The sequence below is a fragment of the Vombatus ursinus genome, unplaced genomic scaffold (assembly GCF_900497805.2).
Source record: "Vombatus ursinus unplaced genomic scaffold, bare-nosed wombat genome assembly UNPS02014770.1, whole genome shotgun sequence".
NCBI lineage: Eukaryota > Metazoa > Chordata > Mammalia > Diprotodontia > Vombatidae > Vombatus > Vombatus ursinus.
In genome coordinates this window covers 28,295,999-28,311,166 of record NW_020954548.1, presented here as the reverse complement: position 1 = coordinate 28,311,166, position 15,168 = coordinate 28,295,999, and the positions used below count along the sequence as shown (strand labels likewise).

Sequence of the window (15,168 nt, the reverse complement as noted above, 5' to 3'; positions counted from 1 at the left end):
TTGGATTAGATGACCTCTGAGGCCCATCCCAGCTCTAAATATATGATCCTAGACTAAACGTGGAGGGAAGAATACTCAAGGCAGATATGGAGGTACACACATGTTGTATGGCTGGGGTGGGAGGGAGGAAAGGAGAGAGAGTAGCAGGGAAAAGGTCAAGACGTAGGAGGAAGAGAAAAATATGGGAGAATCAAGGTTGGAATGGTAGAAGAAAACATGGCAGGGTAGCATATCACCTATGATGATGCATTCATTGGATCCAGCCATGAACAGAGATTCAGCTTTTGAAGGAAGACCAAAGTGCCGAGCGGCCAAGAAAGGTGAGAGCCGTTTTGAGGGGTCTGTGGAGTCTGTGTGGCTGAGCTGGAGACTTGAAGTTGTAGGTTCTGAGGCTGAATTCTGGTTCTTGGCCAGCTCTGGGTGTTTTATCACTACCCACACATATCGTTGAACTTTTGGCTTCAGCTGTGGAGATGAGGGAACAAAAGTATCAGAATAAAGGTCTGAGGCCTGAATGAGGGGCCAGGGACTGGGTAAGGGAAGCCAAAAGGGCTAAAATGCTCACTCCCCCCCAAAGTCATGACCCATTATCAGGTGCCTATTCACCCTGAGAGTCCTCGTGGCTCACACCTCTTTGGGGGTGGGGCACAGTTAACCAATCAGCACACACACTGCCCAAGAGATTAAACTCCCCCCTAAAGGTTTCGTGCTTATTTGTCATCAGTGTCCTGCTCCTTCATACTAAGGCCCACTCACCCTAAACACAAAGCACTCCCCAGTCCCAAAGAAGCTCAGCTTGCCTCCAAATTTATTTCGATCCCTCCAATCTGTCGACAGGTAAGCACCACAAACCTAGAAAAAGAGAATGTGAAACTCCAACCTTCACATCAGTCTCCCAACAATTAAGACCCAACAATTCCCACACTAGTTATTCCCCAGGTAAAAGGATGGAGGCTCATAACTATCAGAGGAGCTAATGAACCAGTCAGTACTCTACCCAAAGGGTCTGAGCTCCCATTTCCCCTCAGGGTTTAAATGCCTAGATCTCTTGCTAGTCCCTATAAATGGTTATTTCTCAGAGATCTCTAAAATGGAGCAGGACAGAGACAGAAGCTCCAGGCACCTGCTCACAACTTAGACACAAAGAATAAAAGATATTAGTGCTAGAGGTACAACTTTCTTCAGACCCCAATTCTCAAGGTCCCACAGTGACAAGGCAAGAATACCTTTCTCCCTGCTCCAGAACCCCTTGAGTTTAATATCCTCAAAGACAGAGCAAATTCCTAATATAGTGTACTGATAGAATGTGATTTCTAGGGCCTTCCTGTCAAAGAACACCCCCCCCCACAACCCCCCACCTCCAGTCTACCTGTCAAAACATTTGAAATACTAACATTAAAATATGTCTCTTTGATTAAGTTACCATTTCCACAAATATTCTTTTTCTAAACTCAGGTTCCTAGTCTGAAACATCCCCCCCTCATGTATACTCTAGAGGCATCCTTCCACCCAGGGGCTCCATGCTTTGCTCACCACCCTCCATTTCTCCCAATCCCCTCTTATTAGTCAGAGCCATAATATGATCAGGAAGAGCTAAGTTTAGAAATGTCAGCAATAAGACTGTATCCAAAGCCTCAGGTCTCTAGCCTTCCTTACCTCTTTCGTTGTTGTCTTGAGGAGAAGGAGAGTTGGCTCATGTCCATCACAGTGGTAATAAAGCCTGCAGGCAGAAATGACATGTCAGTGGCAGTAGTTATGGTGCCACCCATGATGTACTGAAGGGGATAAAGAAGGATAAAGAAGACAAGCTATCTCTGTTGGTTGGGAGCTCAGGCTGGGGGTGAGGGGGGTAAGGAGGTAAGGAAAAAGGTCCAGTTTTTCTCTTCAGGTCAAAGTGGCTGAGGAACACCACCATGGCAGATCAGCAGCTCTGCAAAAGCACCTACAGCTCAGGTCAAGTTTCTCGGCAGCATTCCTACTGTAGACAAAACTAAATAGGTGCCGTAAGGGACACAAAAGAAACAGGACACTTGGTCCCTGCCTAAGAAAAACTTACACTTTGCTTAATAAAATAGCATATGTGTGTGTGTGTGGCGGGGGGGAATTACACTGCAGGAAAGAAAGAAAACAGGTGCGGACTGAACTGGTGCCAACTATGTCTCCTCTCCACCCTTCCTGAGGCCTTGGGCTGGAATCTTCTTAGAGGCCAGGCCTGGCACGTGCTGTTCTGCAGTGGTTGGAAAGGACTAAGAAATGTGGTTCAGGCTGCTTGGTGTCTGAATTGGGGCTGGCAGATGCTGCCTACGGGAGTTAGCCAAGGCAGATTGCTGGCATCTCCTTTCCTAGAACATTTATGATTAGAGTCATAGTATCTCTGCTTTGGGAAGGCCAAGCAATGGCACTGACACTACAGTCCCCTCTCTACCTGGCAGATTCCCATCTAGTACCTGGCAGTGACCCGAGAGAGATAGTGGACCTTATCAGTAATCCCCTCCCATGGCCTGGGGCAAAATGGAGTAGCTGGGGTTGGAGGAGCCTTTTCTGATAATGCTCTGAAAGAGACCAGCAGCTAACATACTTAATCCAGCATCTAGTTCCCTCAGGCTTTTGGTCAAAAGAAATGGGATAGAATCAGCTATGCCTTGCTGTTTGAATGTTCTTCTCATTTTTACCAATCAGTAAGTTTCTCAAGGGCAAAGCCCATCCATGTATTCTCCTTTATCCTCTAAGATTTCTGGTCCATGGAAAGATATAACAGGGACCCAAGAATAATATTTATTTGAGCTTAATCACTCTAGGGCAGTAAAGCCTAAAGCCAAAGAAGGGAAGGACATGTTGATCCTAGATAAGAAGTTACTAAGATTTCTATGACCATTGGTATGAAGGCCTCACCCCAGGACATTAGGGCCCCAGGCAGCAAGGAAATGAGCTTCATCCCTTTCAGTACCCTAATTACCACTTAGTTGACCCAGGGAAGTATGGAGGAGTCAAGGCTAGGGCCCCAACTTCCCCTCCATTATTTCTCTTTCCATGCTGTCAATAGAAGAGCTGAATGAGAGAAAAGTCATTCAAATCCTTAGCCCTGGGATCCTACATGGACAGGGCATGGCTGAATAGGGTTACCTTGTCAGGCTATATCCATGCTGCATAGTGGAGAAAATCAGCAGAGGCTGGCAGAGAGCAAACCGTTCAGGGAGCCATGACCAGATGTCTCGCATCTCCTTCACAGTGACAATCTCTGACTGGAAATTCTCAGCATGAACAGCCAAGTGCACGAACTGCCTGGGGGAGGGGAGATGAGTTTAGAATTCCAAGGTGGCCACATACCATGAAGCCTCCCAGGCAGCCAAACTAGGAAAAAGAATGGTATTTTGGGACCAGGCTTGAATGGAACTTCCATTGTGGGAGTTCCCAGTCTGCATGGGAAGAAAGAGGTGAGAGAGAAAAGTGGTGGTCAGTGTTGTAGCTAGTACAGGCAACATCAATTCTAAAGTTACTGGAGACACTATTCCCTTACTTGTGAAAGAATTCAGCCTACGTATAAGATGGAGTCCTTCTTTCCCTTAAAGTCTCAAGGCAAGAGCAACCAGTTCTGTCAAGTCATACATATATATTCAAGAGGCCAGAACCTATCCTTCCTGTTCAGATGATAGCTCTATGTGAATACAGAAAAGTATAAACTATTGGTAGAATTAAGTTCCTTGAAGGCAGGGATTATTTAGTTTTTTGTATTTCAAGCACTCTGCACTGTGCCTGCCTCATAATAAGGCAATAAAAAATGTTTGTTGAATTGAATTGAGATCTTCAAACTCAAGAAAAAAAAACTCCATGCCACTGTGCTCAGGGACAAAGCAGACTTCCCAGGCACACACATCTCACATTTCTTTCAGAATGGACTGCTCCTTCAAGACTACAGTTGTAGTTCCCACTTGGAAACCAATCTGAAGAACCCTCCACATGCTTGAATTCCCAGAGTTGAAATTCTTCCCCTCTAGGAATCTCTCCAAGGTCGCCTCTGTTGCTCTGACAGTTTTAATGTGAAAAATGAAAAGATGAACCTTACTTTTCCACTCATCCAAGAATCAACAAAACTTTAGTAAGTACTTACTATTCAGACAAGTGACCTCAACAGCTTTGTCAGTTCAGGGAAGGACAAGTCATCTCCACGAATGCTAATTTCTCTGGCTTGGAAAGTAAATCCTCTAAAAGGAATAGGCTCAGTAGGAAGGTAGTTAAAGAACCTAGGGCTAGGATATGCACAACACAAGGGGAAAAAGGACCAAGAGAACAACAGTGAGCAAAAGAGGATTGAGAGGCGAAATCTCTAATTAGGGAGTAGGGAAGCCCCTCAAGTCTCTTATTTCTAGCAAAAGGTCTTAAATCTATTTGCCTCCATTCCTTGTCCCTGGACCAAATGCAATCCCAAAGGAAAGACAATCAGGACCTGGACCCTCTCCTCCTTCTATTGTGTCTTTCACCTGAGACCTCTGAGACTGTACCCACTCTTATTCTCCTTCACAACCTAGAATACTGGGTTTACCTCACTGAGAGGGAGGCAACACTGAAACTCAAAGTTGTCAAGAAAGGCATATCTATAGCCCAGATCCATCCACGCAATCTTTGGCTGAGAGAGCGTTTTCAGTCCAGCTTGGTCTGGGCCCCACTTTCACTCACCTATACCAGCCACAATCTGACTTTGGGCTGATAAATTTAGCCACTGTGCAGAGTCACTCATTCCTTTGTACTGTTGCACTGCAGTTCACATCAAGAACTTGCTATTCCAAAAAGTAAAACAAGCGATGCTTCTAACTCACACATCAGTTCACCTTCTTTGTTCCACAAAACTTCCTAACATTCTACTCTAGTACAGAGAACTATAGTAATGATATCTGTCACTTACAGATCAAAGAGCTGGTACAGTGTATGACCAGGCTGCTGACACCCTAAGCTTATTGAACTAATCACAGGCTCCCCCCTTTCCTTTCCCAATTAATAAGGATCCACACTTCAAACAAAGGTTCTCATTTGGATTTATGCTTTCTGCATTAAAGCTTGTATAGTTTTCATAGTACATTCTTTGGTGCTTTGGGGACAGGAATTTGAGGTCACATATAACCTCAGAGGAAGGGAAACTTAGTGCTCTGATATTTCCAAAGATCCTGATGAGAAGCCACATTTTATGGAATGCTTCACTCTTTCCCACGTGCCTGCCCATTTTGTCTGTTACTTCATATGCTCTCACCCACAAACCTGGAATGTTTTCATTTTACACAAAGCAGAACTGGGGGCATCAAGGTGACCCTAGCTTGTGTTGAAGTTTTCACCCTTTGGACCATATTTACAGGTTCCCTGGGCTGCTTTCCCCAACTCCCATGAACCAGTCCCCACATCAGCAAGGCAGGGTCCAAGAGTCAGGCAAGCACAGATTAGACAGATAGGCAGATGCATCAATAAGGCAAGGTCCCAGAGTTAGCCAAGCACAGACGGGCAGATAGCATCAGTGAAGCAGGATATGGAGAATCAGCCAAGCATAGGACAGACAGACAGACAGACACAGACACAGACACAGATACACTCACACACGCACACACAGAGTTGGCAGATAGCACTAGTGAGGCAGGGTTCAAAAACTGGCAGAGAAAAGACAGACAAGAGAAGCAAAAGATTGAGTTTTCAAACCTACCTTTGAGAAGATGAAACACTAAAAAACAGGAGGAGGCAGTGGACATGGAATTGAAGAAAAAATGAGACAGATAGGAAAAGATTAACAATAAGTCCCTAGATTCACAGTAAGCTCTTTGCATAGGCCTAAAGAGAAAGATGTAAACATATTACTTCTTGAACATAGTCACCTAGTCATAGACAAGGATGGCCCTCGACGATGTAGGAGTTTAACCCTAGGATACCTACAAGCACTGCAATGTTGACTTTCCAGCTAGTATCTTTAAGGGACTGTTCTGCAGAGAGGTGTATAATTTGGTTAAGAAACAACAGGGAGTATAGTAATGGGACCCAGAGTTTGAAGGCCACTAATGCACTGTAGCAGCTGTAGTAGCTTCTGAGTAGCCTAAAAGGCAATTCACAGTCTCAATAATGACTGAAGGCACCTTGGACTTTCCCTAGAAACCAATCCAATCTCTCAAGCCCAGATGAACTTCAAGTTCCCAGAGAAATGAGATAGACCAAAGGTTGTCCAGTCTCCTTTTGCCCCACGCCCACCATTCTCTCACAGATGGGATATATGACCTTTGGGTCATCACTTTTATAAAAATGATAAACTCTAACGATTTTTAGTTTTTTATTTTTACTTTTTTTTTTTGGTGAGGCAATTGGGGTTAAGTGACTTGTCCAGGGTCACACAGCCAGTAAGTGTCAAGTGTCTGAGGCCAGATTTGAATTGGATCCTCCTGACTCCAACGCAGGAGCTCTATCCATTGCACCACCTAGCTGCCCATGATTTTTATTTAGAAGGACCTTGGGGCTGAATGGGAATATACCCAATAGTCTTCAGGTTCACTAAGAGAAGGACACTGAGATAACTCATAGCCCAGATTCACACACAAAATCATTTTATACATGTCTGCTCCTCTTATCAGCACAAACTTCCTGTGTTCAGTACATAGACATTGGTGCCACACTCCCCAGAATATCAACCTACCCTTATTTTAAAGGAAAAGGGAGAGGATGGGAAAGACTGCCCTTGGTTTTGAGGTGTGGACTGAGAACCAAATTAATTACCTCACCTCTTGTTATAGACCGTGATCCCTTTCTGCTTCAGAGCTGTCTCATTGGCCATCTGCAAGAGCTGGATCTCCTTCCGGGAGAAGAGACGAATGGCAAAGGATTTATCCAGTAGCTTCTCAGGGGATACTGACTTTTCGATGTCTCTGACAAACACACGGATATCCTGTTTCACATTGTCTGAGTCCAGAGGCTGCCCAGCTTTTGCTTTGCAATAGAACTTAAGAATTGCCAAAGCAACTCTGTAGAGCACCTTGTAACCCTCAACCATAAATACATCAAAGACTCGGGCAAAGTAACTGAATGGCAGATCCCCAAAGAGCCACCGATGCCAGTCACAGTAGACCTGTAATACATCCTCCGACAATTCTACCACCATTCTGTGGGCCGCCTGGCAGTATTTATTAGCAAGGTCCCCAAATGTCATACAAGAAGACTCAAAAGCGAGGAAGCTCTGGTCAATAAATCTCTTGCTGGGGTCATTGCAAGCCAAGATATGACAAGTTTTCTCAAAACACTCTGCTTCATCAATGCTATAGTGCAGGAGTAGGGCGACAATTGCTGGAAGTGTTGGGCAAAAGGAAATGTCAGGGAACTGGTTAGCAATACACAAGAGAATCTTTCGAACAGCTTCTTCTCCCTGTGGATTCAGACAGTAGCTTGGGACCAGACTATTGTCCACAAACTCAGGCAGAGGGAGGTTACTGCTGCTGTGTTTGCCCACAATCTTTCCTACAATGTCACTGTACACACAGGCATCTGGTGTGACTGTTCGACATGGAATGTCCTCAATCAGCTTTTGGTAAACTTTTCCCCTAAGAGTGTAGTTTCGGGCCCAGTAGCCCTGGCGTGCCAACTGTTTTATCTCCTGGAAGTCTGTGCTTATCATGTCCTTGGGTCCTTCATCTGGGATCATAGCTTCCATTTTCTCTGGATCCACAAAGCGGTTGTACTCTGGAGTATCCATGCCTCAGAGAAGTTCCTCAAAGGCAGTAATAAGGGGAATGGCCTTATCTTAGTAGCACAGCCTTGTACCTGGAGAAGAAAAAACAATGACTTTAAAACTCTACCCATCTTAGAGGTTTTTCTTCTATTTGCCCCACTGTAGAGACCACACATTTGGTGTAGTTTGTTTGTTTGCTTGTTTTAATAAGGGAAACAGGAATAATTAAGGAACCAATAGTAAATTTGGAGAAAGCAATTTTAGTTGAATGACAGATAAGAAGCTACCTTGTTCCCAACAGTTTCTTACCAAAGAAAGAGTACTATGAATATTTTATGGTTCACGGGGCCTTCTTTATATATCTGACTTCCTTGGTGTCTATGCTTAATATGGGGAACACTGGCACTAAGGGTATGAACAGGTCAGTAATTTTTCTCACATAACTCCAATTTGCTTACCAGAGCAGCTGGATTAATTAATGGTTGGTTGGTTACTGGGTGTCCTTCATTCTTGAAAAGGACAAAAATGACATCACTGTGTTTGGGTCAAGGTCCAATGTGTTCAACTATGGCTTATCACACCAACAGAAGCTTGGAAGGCTCTACCACAGGTCAGACACAAATAGTCCAATAACTAATGTGTTAAGTATCAGGCACCCTACTCAATTCTATTCATACAAAAAAAAGGCAAAATATAGTCCCTGTCTTCAAGAAACTCACAGTCTACTGGGGTGGGGGTAGATAAACACACACACACATATGATAAATAGGATATAATTAAGAGAGGGCAGGCACGAGAATTAAGAAGTGTTGGGAAAAGCTTCTTGAAAAGGGTTAGATTTTAGGTGAAACTTAATTGAAACCAGGGAGACCAGTATATGGAAGTGAAAAGGGAGAGCATTCCAAGCATGAAGTACAGCCAGAGAAAAAGCCTAGAGTTGAGAGATGGAGTGTCTTTGTGGAAAAGCCAGAGGTCAGTATCACTTGATCAAAGACTATACGAGACCACACATTTGGGAGGAATTTTTAGAAAGTCTTGAAAATAGGGTCTGTGGATCAGTGGAATAGGTTAGGTATGCAAGACACAGTAGTCAATGACTATAGTAATCTACTATTTGATGAACCCAAAGACCCCAGCTTCTGGGATAAGAACTCATTATTTGACAAAAACTGCTGGAAAAACTGGAAAAGAGTATGGCAGAAACTAAGCATAGAACAAAATCGTACATCATATGCCAAAATAAAGTCAAAATGGATTCATGATCTAGATATAAAGGCTGATACTATAAGTAACCTGGGAGAGCAAGGAATAGTTCACCTGTCAGATTTATGGAGAACAGAAGAATTCATGACCAAATAGGAGATAGAGAACATTATAAAATGCAAAATGGATAATTTTGATTATATCAAATTGAAATGTTTTTGCACAAACAAAGCCAATGCAACCAAGATTAGGAGGGAAGCAGAAAACTGAGAAAGAATTTTTACAACCAGTATCTTTGATAAGGGCCTCATTTCTAAAATACGTAGAGAACTAAGTCAAATTTATAAGAATACAAGTCATTCCCCAACTGATAAATGGTCAAAGGATATGAACAGGCAGTTTTCAGATGAAGAAATTAAAGTCATCTATAGTCATATGAAAAAATGCTCTATCTAAATCACTATTGATTAGAAAAATGCAAATCAAAACAACTTTTGAGGTACCACATCACACCTATTAGATTGACTAACATGACAAAATAGGAAAATGATAAATGTTGGAGAAGATGTGGGAAAACTGGCACACTAATTCATTGCTGGCAGAGTTGTGAAATGATCCAACCATTTGGGAGAGCAGTGTGAAACTATGCCCAAAGGGCTATAAAAATGTACATACCCTTTGATCTAGCAATAGCACTTCTAGGGCTGTATCTCAAAGAGATCATAAAAATGGGGAAAGGACCCACATGTACAAAAACATTTATAGTAGCTCTTTTTGTGGTGGCAAAGAATTGGAAATTGAAGGGATGCCTATCAATTAGGGAATGGCTAAACAAGTTGTAGTATATGAATGTAATGGAATACTATTGTACTATAAGAAATTTTGAGCAAGTGGACTTCAGAAAAACCTGGAAAGACTTGTATGGTCTGATGCTGAGTGAAGTGAGCAGAACCAGGAGAATGTTGTACACAGTAACAGCCACGTTGTGCAATGACAAACTTTGATAGACTTAGCCCTTCTCAGCAATGCAAGGATCTAAGACATCTCCAAAAGTTTCATGATGGAAAATGCTATCCACATCCAAAGAAAGAACTATGGAGTTTGAATGCAGATGGAAGCATATTATTTGCTCTTTTTTTTTCTTCTGTTTTGTTTTGTTTTCTCTTTCTTGTGGTTCCTCCTATTGGTTCTAATTCTTCCTTACCACATGACTAATGTGAAAACATATTTAATAGGAATGTGTATATATATAGCCTATATCAGATTGTGTGCCATCTTGGGGAGGGAGGTGGGGAGAGAGGGAGAGAAAAATTTAAAACTCAAAAGCTTATGAAAGTGATTGTGGATAACTCAAAATAAATTAATAAAAAAGAAAAAAAAGAAAATAGGGTCTGTCTATTTAAATGAGTTAGATGTTTAAAAACATTGGTATAAAGAACTCCCAAGTGAGGAAACTCCCTTTACCAATTCGGGTCAATATCTTTTCTGCAACTTAGTCTTAGAGAGTTGCCTACAACACTGAGAGGTTAAATGATTTGCTAAGGGTTGCAAGTCAGTATTTGACATAACCAAGACTAAAACTCAGATCTTCCTGGCTTCAAGTCCAATTCTCTACTATATTACACTACCTCTCATCTTTATGAAAAATTTCCTAAAAAGTGCTTGCTAGGAACAGGTTGCAACAAAAGGGTTGCCACAATCTCCTCTACAGGTAATTTAGGAAAACCAAAGAAAATATCGTTACTTGATTTAGTATAAAAATTTTCATTAGACAAAAAGATGCTTGTCAGGCTAAATTAGTTTGAAAACTGAAAAATTAACTTTAAGTGTGTTGGGGGAGTAAATTATTTAGCATTCTACCAGTTGGGTACATAGCATCTAGATATGGAACATTAAATTATGCCAAACTTTGGCACATAGATTGATTTCAACTTGGACCGATCAAATGATCATTGTTTAACTTTCATCACACTTGGTGTAGATTTAGTTCTTTCTTTTTTCCATTCATGAGCTCTACTTCTATGAATAATCAAGCAGTTAGTTTTGGTCTGGGAATTATAGAGTCACATCTCTTACAGCTGGAAAGGACTGTAGGAGTAAAACAAAACATAAAAACAGAGATTATTAGCATCAGTTCCCAAACTATGGATATATTGCTGGATATAACATGCTCGATTACACAGTGATGAGAAGACAGTTGACTAGTACATAAAAAATAAAGCCTTTATTTCTAAAAGGCAAGTTTCAAGTAGGAGATGTAGACTGCTATCACTATTCTTTTCTTAATCCCAAGTAATCTGGGTTTCTGTTCCCATCACTCAGCTGAAACTGTTATCTTGAAAGACACCAATAATCTCTTTGATTACCAAATTCAATAGTCTCTTCTCCACGCTCATACTCCTTAACCCTTCTGAAGTATGAGAGTATTGAGCCTTTTATTTTTTTGAGTCTTTCTTAATACTCTTTTCTTCCTTGGAATTCATGACACTGTGCCCTCCTAGGTTTCTTCTTTCCTCTGATTATTCCTTCTTGATTTCTGTCACTGGATTCCTCTTGCCTATTAAGTATAGATATCCCTCAAAACTCTGTCCTCAGCCCTGTTATCTAAGTTTTCTCCAAAGGCAATCTCATCTACTCCTATGGCTTAAATTATGACCTTGAAGCAGATGATTCCCAAATGCATATATTCAGTCTGCCCTGTGCCCTGAGTTTAGGTCCTATATTTCCAAATGCTTTCTTGTTATCTCCATCTGGAAGTCCCAATACCTGAAACTTAGCACTTCTAAAGTGAAATTTTTTTTTATCTGTTTTGGCTGCAGGTTAATATTCTCATGATTATTAGCAAAATTTTTAAGTTCTATATAAATGTCAGCTAAGTGTTTTGCAGACACTATCACCTCATTTGGGTCTCATAACAACCTTGAGTTAGGTATATTTTTATCATTCTCATTTTAGAGATAACAAAAATTAGGATCAGAAAGATTAAGTGACTTGAATTAGGATCAGAAAGATTAAGTGACTTGCCTATGGTTATTCAACTAGTAAATGTCAGAGATAGGATCTGAACTCAGGTCTTCCTGACAGCCTCCCCAGCACTCACTCCTTCCATTATGCCATGATGTCTATCCTAACATGTTCATTTTGATGGCTCCAAGAGCTCATCTGTGGATCTTGACACAGTTTACAAGCCATCTATGCCTTCTTAGCCTGTGCAACTCTTGTCAGTGGTCTCTCACAAGTCCTCCATAAAAGATCCACCCAGTGCTAAGTCTTTTGATATTTCATAGTCACCAATACAACATTCAGACTATCTATCTGATGCTCTTCATACATAACAACACTATGTTCTTTTTAGTCATACATTATTCCTGTTGTCTTTGACTCTACTTACTTGTTTTTGTTTTTGTTTTTTTGTGAAGGCACACTAGGCCATCTTTTGCCTCATTTCTTTCTTTTTTATTTTTTTTTGGTTTTGTTTTATTTTGGCTAGGCAATGGGGTTAAGTGACTTGCCCAGGGTCACACAGCTAGTAAGTGTTATGTGTCTGAGGCCGGATTTGAACTCAGGTCTTCCTGAATCCAGGGCCAGTGCTTTATCCACTTCTCCACCTAGCTGCCCCGACTCTACTTACTTGTAAGTCACCATTGGTGATATGCCACAAGGTATTAACACCAATCATATGGCTTTATGTTGTCTTTTGGGTAAAGTATAACTTTGATTATTGATATTGTGGCATTATTCCCTGATTTGTTACCACCTATCATCACTGGGATAATAATGTTTAAAACATGTACCTTAGCAGCAGGGAGCAGTGTGCTCTGCAAATTGCATTGTGCAATTTCCCAAACAGGATCTAGCATTTCCTCAATTATTCAACATGAATTTATTAAGTGCTTACTACATTTAAGGCACAGTGCTTTTGGCAATGGGGATACACAGATTAAATATAAAACAGTCCCTGCCCTCAATAGGTTTACATTCTACTTGCATTCTCCTATTCAATTCTAAGCCCAGCTTATTGTCCATCTGACAGCACCTATTTAATGCAAAGAGTTGCTCATCTAACTTCATAAATCTGGGCAATACATGTTTTTCCTGTATGGGAAGGAAAATTTCTTTAGAGTGACCCTGGATCCCATGGAGGAGGCCCTGTAGAATTGGTTCTGTGGAATCTGCACAATGTCATCTTTAAACAGGAACATATGGACCACTTCACTATCTATAGGGATTCCCTCTTTCATTTGGGCTTTGAACAGGACATCTTTCTTGGCACTGGTGAACACCTTTGTGGAGAACAGGTCTATTTTGACAGTCACTTGATACTGACAGAGGATAACTGAATAAAAATTCTCTTGGTGGTTATAGCTATCAAGGAATCTTAAATGATCTTAACATATGCATGGGACAGCACCTTGTGGGAGAGTCTTTAAGGGTACATTTTTTCCTACTGAGTCAAATATTTTTTGCAAAAAAAAAAATATATATATGTATATATATATGTATGTATATATATAAAGTGGGGTTTTATATTCTCTATACCCAAATCGTTTGTATAACTGATGTTGTGATCTACTAAGAAGAATCATCTGCTACAGTATGTCTATTCCATCCCTTTTCATATTTTCCATCAAGTAAAACCTTGTTGCATAAATGGACCATTCATATACAGATCTCAGATGAGAAAGTAGGTATGTGAGTTGTAGTTAACATGTCTTCTTAGTCACTGTTTTCAAAAAATGGATTATCTATGATTTTTTCCATTCTTTTGAAATTTTCTCCTTAGATATCATTAAGAAAAAAATCCCTGAGTATCTTTAAAATTGCATTGCCTCCAGAATAGATTTGTTCCATATGTTATTTGATCCGGTTCAGTCATAATTCTTAATTTAATTTTCTATTTCTATGGTGCCATTTTTAATTCCTCATTTTCTTCAGTGCTATTTTTATTACCTCTACCCCCTCAGTAATTAAGAGGTACCAAAGTGGTGGCATCCAAATATTATGGTTGTAGTCTCCCAGATTAAGAAGATAGATCACTATTGAAATTCTGGAAGATTGGTTCCATCTCACATTTATTTGTTGTCTTCTTTCCAGCTTTATCTGCAAATGCTCTTGGAATGATCTGGTTTAGTTGAGTCTCAAGCCAAGTTTTCTGAAGGCTTGTTATCCTCTTCATTATTTGTTTTTTGTTGTATAAAATGATAGTTCTCCTGTCCCCTGCACCCCCCCATTATCGTCCTCTCTAATAGTTTGCAAACGAGCTAGTAGTATTCTGGTGTTACACTGGGTTGCCATGTCTCTGAATGGAAAGGTGATCCAGTATTTGTTGACTGAAAGTAAATTTGTTATATTAGTTAAATGTCTAAGTAATAGTCATAATGAAAAACAGTGATTTTACTTCTATACTTTTCTCATTTTTCAGAGAAAACAGATTGTCAAAACAGGTTTGGAGCTATGTAGTTATAACTCATTTTTATACTTTTTTCCAGTCTGTTAATTTTGACCTTTGTTTTAATTCATGATCTGACTCCAGACTGATACTGAGATGGCCTTTATAAAAGTCACTGGTCATTTCTTGTCTGTTAAGATGTCAATTTCAGGGTTTTGGATGGTGTGTGTGTATGTGTGTGTGTTTAAATTCTCCAGGTCTGTAGCACCTTTCAACTTAAAAATATTAATTTTGTTCCATCATCAGTTATTTCTGGATATAACATACAAAATGAGCTTTCAGGAAATAAATTAAAAAACAGTGAAGTAAAACCAACAGACACATGAATTATACCCATCAGTGTATTAAAATGTTGTGCACCTGTAGTCCTCCACTTCTCTATTAAAAGGAAGGAGGTACTTCCCTCATCTCATTTCAGGAAGCTAAGATTGGTCATAATAATTACTCAGCATTTGGCTTTGTTTTTCTTTTCATTTACATTATTGTAGTCATCATATGTATTGTTCTTTTGATTCTGCTAACTTCATTCTGTATCAGTTTGTATGAGTCCCATGTTATTCTGAATTCAGTTTTACAGCAAAATAATATTCCATTGTATTTAATATACTACAATTTGTTTAGTCACTTTCCAGTTGATGAGCACTCACCTTACTTTCACCTACCACAAAAGTGCTGTTCTGAACATTTTGGTATATATATGAGGCTACCTTTTCTGTCAAGTAGTAGGAGCTGTGGGGCAGCTAAGTGGCACGGTAGACAGAGTGCCAGACCTTGAATCTGTAAGATATGAGTTCAAATCTAGCCTCAGACACTTACTAGCTATGTGACCCTG

At 40.5% G+C, this 15,168-nt stretch overlaps 1 protein-coding gene across 5 annotated transcripts in view; it reads right to left on the bottom strand.

Moving 5' to 3' along the window:
• TBC1D24 (TBC1 domain family member 24) overlaps positions 1-15,168 on the bottom strand; it is a 42,572-nt gene that overhangs the window by 1,747 nt on the left and 25,657 nt on the right. For 4 of the 5 annotated variants that reach the window (XM_027863261.1, XM_027863263.1, XM_027863262.1 and 1 more), the window contains 6 exons: positions 6,744-7,776; positions 5,684-5,701; positions 3,124-3,282; positions 1,657-1,720; positions 757-852; positions 237-465 (listed from right to left, as the gene is read on the bottom strand). In XM_027863261.1, the coding sequence (XP_027719062.1) occupies positions 237-465; positions 757-852; positions 1,657-1,720; positions 3,124-3,282; positions 5,684-5,701; positions 6,744-7,708 (1,531 nt within the window). In that variant the 5' untranslated portion in view covers positions 7,709-7,776. The remainder of the gene's footprint in view (positions 1-236; positions 466-756; positions 853-1,656; positions 1,721-3,123; positions 3,283-5,683; positions 5,702-6,743; positions 7,777-15,168) is intronic. The other variant, XM_027863265.1, reaches the window with a different exon arrangement.